General features: G+C 33.7%; 1 protein-coding gene across 1 annotated transcript in view; it reads left to right on the top strand.

Moving 5' to 3' along the window:
• Nucleotides 1-7398, top strand: part of Wdr49 (WD repeat domain 49) — a 158727-nt gene that overhangs the window by 84958 nt on the left and 66371 nt on the right. The window contains exon 10 of the mRNA XM_029475360.1: nucleotides 766-881. Coding sequence (XP_029331220.1) covers nucleotides 766-881 — 116 coding nt within the window. The remainder of the gene's footprint in view (nucleotides 1-765; nucleotides 882-7398) is intronic.

Raw genomic sequence — 7398 nt, 5'->3', positions numbered from 1 at the left:
CAGGCGGCAAAGACAGGTAGATTTCTGGTGGTTCAAAGCCAGCCTAGTATACATATATGTTCCAGGCACGCCAAAGTTACAAGGTGAGATCTTGTCTCAAAAAACTAACATATAAGTAGATAACCACTTGGCCAGGAGTGTTTTTTTTATATATAATTAAAGTAAAATTTTAAAAGTTTACATTGTATATTGTATGTGTTGTGTGTGTGTGTGTGTGTGTGTGTGTGTGTGTGTGTGAACATACATGTGATAACACCTATGTGGAGGTCGGTGGACAGCTTCCAAATTTTTTGTTTTAGCTACTTTCATGTTGCTGAGATAAAATACCCAGCAGAAGAAACTTAAGGAAAGGTTTACTTTGGGTGTTGGTGGTTTGATGTACAGTTCATCATGGTGGGGAAGCCTGAAGAAGATGGTCACACTGGAAATGCAGTCAGGAAGCAGAGGCTGATAGTTGCCAACATAGCATCCATATTCTTTTCTCTTTTTGATTCAGTCTGGGATCTCAGCCCATGAAAGGAGCTGCTCATTCAGAATGGGTCTTTTCATGAGTTAATTCTTTTTAAAAAAACACCTTTCGATTAAACATGCAGAGATTTGTTTCCTAAGTGATTTTAAATCCCACAAAATTGGAAATTGGGAAAAACTACTACAATATGTGACTGCCACATTTTGCAAATGCTTCCTGGTACACTGTTTTGTTTTAAACACTGAAGATATTTTTGTGTTTCTACCTCAGTGTTGATTTTTATTTTTCTCTTAAAGGTATGGGACTTCAACGGATATTGTCACTATACTCTTAATGTTGGGCAAGATGGAGTTGTGGACATTTCACAGATCCTGATACTTAAGAAGACCATCCTGGTTGTGGGCTGGGAGAGGTATGATATGCTTATGCAAAATGTCAGAAGAGAAAAGAAGTGTTTGTTTGTTTGTTTGTTTTTAATTTAAATCAAAATATAAAAGGAGAACAAGGAAGTCTCATTTGGTTAGAATCATTAACTTGTTGGTAGCTTAGGTAGGTGAGTTGGAATTGAGTAAATGCTTCATGGATACAATAGGATATGATTACCCAGCTTGAGTGAGTAGAAGGACCATTTGGGGCTTTCTCCTGGGTTTGAAAATTTGATCTTTTATTTTAAAAGTTTTCGATAAATATGTAATTTTATCTCTTGAGTTTCCAAGTCTCTCCTATATTGTAAACTGAGCAAACTCAATTATTATAGATTACCTTCATCCATTGTACAGGATACCTTCACTATTTCCCTTCCACAAAGCAATTCTCAATGCCTGTAAGCCACATGCTTAGGTTCGTCATGGCAGGAGCTCTATTCCTTGGTACAAGAGCAAACTGGTTTCCTGAGACCTTTGCCAGTACCTTCTTCAGTCATTGTGGAAATGTACCTTCACTTGGAACACTGTCCCCTCTGAAGGGACACTTCTTCCTTGACATTATTAGGATAAAAATTTTTCAAAATTAGGATAAAAAGTTTTGCTTCCTTTATTTTTGTAGAGAAAACAAAGTAGCTAGGTTCTACTTCCCTGTATTAATAGCAGGAAAATTAAGTGTGCTGTGTTTTGAGCATTTATCTCTTACAATTTTGAAAATTTACAAAATGATACTCTAATAGGTAATTTTCCTGATATTGCTTGTTATATAATCATAACTTTTGTCATCTGAGCCCAGGATTCAGACAGTTTCAATACCTAGAACATCAGCAGTGTATATTGGGTAATTTTTTTCAATCATAGAAAAGACTATTTCCTTTAAATCTTGAAATGATTATATTTGGACAAACAGTGTTTTCAAGGACAGTTTGATGATAAAAAAGTATAGTTCAGATCATTCCACTTGATAATAAAGACCAATTCAATCTTAAAGGACAAGACTGGGGACAATCTTTATCCATTATCAACTTACAACTACAGGAGGCTGAGACTCTCTACAGCTAGGCCATGGCTATGAAAAATATGTCTTTAATTCCATGGCAGGGTGCAGACATGTTATCTAGTTTATCCAGTTTACATTCTGAATGTAAAAAAGAAATTAGAAAATTAATCAATGCAAGACAAAATTTGTAAATAGCATTTTATATGTTTTGATAGTTATAGTTAAAAACTAGCACCAATGATAATATTTCTGATTGCTTACAGACAAAATTTAAACTATTTTATGTGTCAAATTGTTAATAAAGGATCTAAAGAAACATCCTCAATTTGGATATATGTTGGTTGAGTGTTAGTTAGTGCCTATGAACTGAGAGAAGATTTAGAAAGACTAGGACAATGAAAACTAGCAATCTTCTGTCTTCCTCTCTGATTTTTCAATCTTTCCCAGATTTGTCAGCCTTGAGTTCTTTATCTGGAGCTTGCATTAATGAATTATCAGTTATATTATGCAGCATTTATCGATGCAGATTTACAAAATATATTTCCTTAGAGACACTTTGTTAGGATAGATTTTTCGTGAAGCAGACAGGATCATTACCACTAAGAGGTTTTAGTTTACAAAGCCATACAGCAACTACTTGGTATAGCTGAGGGATTATGGCTTGTGAAGCCAGCCACTATGGTACAGTGATTAGAGAAGTAAAGACTGACAATTAATTATTAAGCTTCCTGCTAAATCCAGACAGAACCTATTAGGTTAAGCTGAGGACTTAACTTCAGGTTCTATCTAAATACAGAGATTGGATTGATAATTATGCTCAGGATAGAGTAGACCTTTCTTTTATTGAGTGAGGTACCTAAAGACACAGGCTGGTTTACTTTATGTATGTTTCCACAAACAGTTAGTACTTTACATACATCATCTAATTTAATCCTTACTTTCATCTTAGTGGGCAGGCAATATCTTCTAGAAACCCCAAATCTCTGCCTTAAGCTGTTACCTCTAAGCTCACTCATCTACTTATGTACTAGATATTCCTCGCTGAAATATACAGCATGTTCTAAACTGAACACATTCTTTCACTTCCTCTCTGAGGCCACTTTTCCCCTCAGAGTTTGAACTTTACTTCATAGCCACAGGTGTAGACCCCCACTGTTTTTATTGACTTTTCATTAAATTTACAACCCAGTAGTCACTAAGGCTCTTCCATTTTATGTCTTAACTATTTGGAAATCTGCTCCTGTGAGTACCACAGCTGTATTATTTAGGGCATCATGCCTGCTTGGATGAATGCCATAGCACTTTAATTTGTCCTTTTCTGCCAACTTCTCAATCCTTAAATAGATTCTCCAAACATCCTCGTGTCTTTATTTTTTTCACTACTAGAAATTCCTGTCCTGTTTTAAAAATGTAGTTAATATTTATTTCTATTTTAAGATCTGTTCAGACATCTTCCCTACTAGGACATTCTTTACAAGTATTTTATTATTATTATTTATTAATTGTTATTACTTATTCACTTTATATCCTACTCACTGCCTGCCTCCTGGTCACCCCCTCCCACAGTTCTTCTCTCATTCCCCTTACCTTTATCCTTTGAGTGGGTGGGGGGTCCCTGGGGTCAGGATCAGGTGTGGGGAGGACAGGTGAGATAGCCAGATAGTTATGAGAATGATATTCGTTTTGACAACTAGAATAAAGGAAATATGTTATCCTCCTGCCTTTGTGCACACTATTCTTTGGTACTTTGTTGAGACTACAAATATTTATTCCTAAGTTAAATGTGTGGTATTACTTAATTATATCCATTTGATTAGCTATATATGTTTTAATACAGAGCTAAGTTGAACAGATAAGATATATGTGATATTTCTAATATATATATAAGTCTAGTATATGATATTCATAATATGTTTGAAAGGTATTTGTAAAATATTTCTAAATATAGACAACAATATTTATTGAATGAGTTAATGGTAGATAAGGAAACTAGGCAGTAGAGTATAAAAATAACTTTTGTCAGATGTAATTTTCATCTCAGAGACTTCCTGCTGAATAAGCTCACCCTTTCTAGCTCTTTTTGATCTCTGGCTGGTTGGTTCAACTCAGCTCTTCTGGCTCAAACTTCTCTTCAAGTTAACTGATTCAACCTAGCTTCTCTCAGTTTCTGACTGAATTTTTCTGCTTGACCTCATATTAACTTTGGCAATATGTCCTACTCTTCTGGCTCCTCCTCATTTTCTGGCTCGTTCTGCCTTTGCTTGCAATCTGTCTCTGTAAAATTGTCCTGGTAATACTGCCTGTTCTCTCCCCCTCTGCCTGCTCTCTCTGTGTTGCCCTTAAGTAGCTTTTCTTTCCTGAGCTCTTCCCATGAGTATTGGTCATATTCTATCTCTGGCTCATTCTGTTAAATCTTTCTCCAATTCTTTATCTGTTCATTAATTAGATGCCACTTTCAACTATGGCTGCTTACTTCTACAAGATAATTTTACCTTCATTGCTTGGGATTAAAGGTACATACTAAGGATATATGTTTTCCAGTCTGAGAGATTAAAAGTGTATCATTCCAACTAGATTACACAGACCTAGAGTGTCTCTGGATGTTATCCCTTGACAGAGCAGCCATGTTGCTGGATTAAAATCTTTTTAAAGTGGAAGCTGACTATCATAAGCCATTGCTTGTGAGCAGCAACAACTATAGATATTCAAGTCTACTCTATCTTTAGAATTAGAGACAGATGTTATTTTTCCTTTGTTTGGAGGAGAAATTTGAGTCTTAAAGAGGTTAACACACTGGGAAGATTTATAATCCTAGTCTGCAGCTAAACTTGTCTCATAGTTTACAATCTGTTTTTCATTCTTGTAGGGACTATTGGTTAATAAAGCAATAAAATCAAAGTAAGGCACCCCTCTACATAGACATACATTGAATTATAATATGCATTATAAAGAATGACTGAGAAGGTTGTTTATTTCAAGCAAAGCTAATGAAATAGTTTCAAACATATATGAAGAAACACACAATACTTGTTATTTATTTAACATCACTCTGAAAATTTTGTTAAATATATTCCCCCTTTCATTCCCATATTATTTTAAAAGCTGTGCCTAGATAGTAATCATTGAGTTAGAAATAGAGCATGTTGATAGCAAAGAATCATGATTCCTATTGTTAATATATATAATATATATATATATAATATATCTGATTTAGAAATTTACAATATACAAGGCAGACAGTGGTAAACACTGTCCCAAGTAAAGGGACTTAGAAAACTCATGTTCCATAGGAACCCAATAATTCATATCTTTCTATCATAATGCAGAATCTCAAATACAAAATCGATAGAAGTTGATTTATAGTTATTTTAAGTAAAATATACTGAGAAAAACTGAATTGATAGAAATTCAGTTCAAAATTATCTGCTTGTATCCTTGATCATATTTAAATGGTAAAATTAAATGAACAGGTAGCCAATCAGCTATATTTGTTCAGTCCAGACATGTGATATATAACTATACTACACTATGCTATACTATGCTATACTATGCTATGCTATACTATACTATACTATACTATACTATACTATACTATACTATACTATACTAATACTCACAATGGTTTAATATCTCAAATTGCCCTAAGCTTATGTTCTTCTGTACATGCAGACTATTTAAAAAGACAGTTTTCACTCTTCTATTTGTATAGAGAAGAAATTCATGTTTCATATTTAGGTATAATTGAAAAATAAAAACAGTGTGTACTCATGTGTTTAGTATACAGGAGAATGTTTAATATCTGTACACACCGTGAAATGGTAACAGTGACTTAGGATAACTATCACCTTATATCTGAAGTTTGTTTATGAAGATTTTACTACTATAACATCATATAAAAATATAAAGGATAGCTTTCACAAAATTTAAAATAATTCTAAAAATACTATTGGTAATTCACCCTTTATAGAACTCTAAAAGTATGTGATTATTAAATAGCTGTTTATATAATTTGATCCCTTTTCTTCTAAAACCCTATTCTCTAATTCCATATGCATCTTCTATATATGATGCTAGGAATTAAATTAGTTTATTTCAGGTTTAATTTGATCTTTAAGTTTTTTTTTGAAATGAAATGACCTTAAGGATTTGAAGTTTCTGAGGAATAAAATTGACCTAAGAAAAACTATTAAGGTCTTAATAATTGCCTTTTCAAGGAATGATAGCCCCATGAAACTCAATTAATTTTTATTATTGGAACAAGTGTCAGAATGGATGAGTCTGAAGTTGTGACTTATTTGAACTTTATTATTTTGGAAGTAAGGAGAGGATGCATATATTTGAAAGTCACAGAGACTTCCCAAACCTGATTTTGTGATTATTTCAATGTCCAAAGTTTGACCTCACAGATTTTTAGGGAGAAGGAAAGAGGTGAAAAATCAAAACAAATTCATTTGGAATGGATTTCCTGCTTCTGAGATACTCATTATTAATCTAAAAAGCCAGGAATGGATCAAAGGAGATGTATTAATGAGGCTTAAAAATAACTGGACCAACAGCACATGAGCAATCAACCCCTGTAGGACCAGATCATTGACATCGATCTTTTCATAATCAGCATTTTTTTTTCTCTTTTACAATGTGTCATAATGACTCAGGGCAATACTCTCAGGACCTATGAAATATAGAACAGAGCTAGTAAACTTCTTCAATGCCAAAGGATAAGTCTATCTGACTTCTATTGGGCTGAAAACTGGCTCTTTCTGAAACTTAATTTTGTTCTTGACAAAGTTCAAACTTAAAAGAAAGTAGTCTTTGAAATAGAAAAGGTGAGAACTGAATGTGGATTCTTGGGGGTAATTTAAGGATCCCTGTCATTTCAAATAGAAATTTCAGGTTAGCTTTCAAGGAAAAGGTGCCAGGTAGTTAGTTTTTCAGTGTTTTGACACAAAAGGTGAAATGTCAAAGGACTACTTTTCGTAGCATATTATGAAAAGCATTCAGTGGTGTGTCCTGAATATATCAATTTCCATTTAATATGAGAATCTTGAGAAAATGACATTTGACATTGAAACTTGCCTTACATAATATATAAAAGATTGATCTGGGGTTATCATGTCCACTCTATACTCACCTTTCCCTTAGGCTACTAGTAGATAAACTTAGAAACATACACATGATATTATAATAGTAAGGTGAGTTTTAGAACTTTGTATTTTCTTAATTATAACACCTTTCTAAACTGAAATCAATGATATTCATATTAAAATTACTACTTTCTCAAAATAGAGGAATGATTCTTAAACTGTTTTTGGTGGATACTTGTACATTTTGTTATGTATGAATTATCCTAGCATTGACGAGGCAAGTGGAAAAGTTCCTACTTCCATAAGATTTTCTTTCTTTCTCTCTCTCTCTTCCCCCTCTCTCTCCCTTCCTTCCTTCCTTCCTTCCTTCCTTCCTTCCTTCCTTCCTTCCTTCCTTCCTTCCTTCCTTCCTTCCTTCCTTCC

The sequence above is a fragment of the Mus caroli genome, chromosome 3 (genome assembly GCF_900094665.2).
Source record: "Mus caroli chromosome 3, CAROLI_EIJ_v1.1, whole genome shotgun sequence".
In the NCBI taxonomy this organism is placed as follows: Eukaryota; Metazoa; Chordata; class Mammalia; order Rodentia; family Muridae; genus Mus; species Mus caroli.
This window is presented reverse-complemented; position numbering and strand designations above follow the sequence as displayed.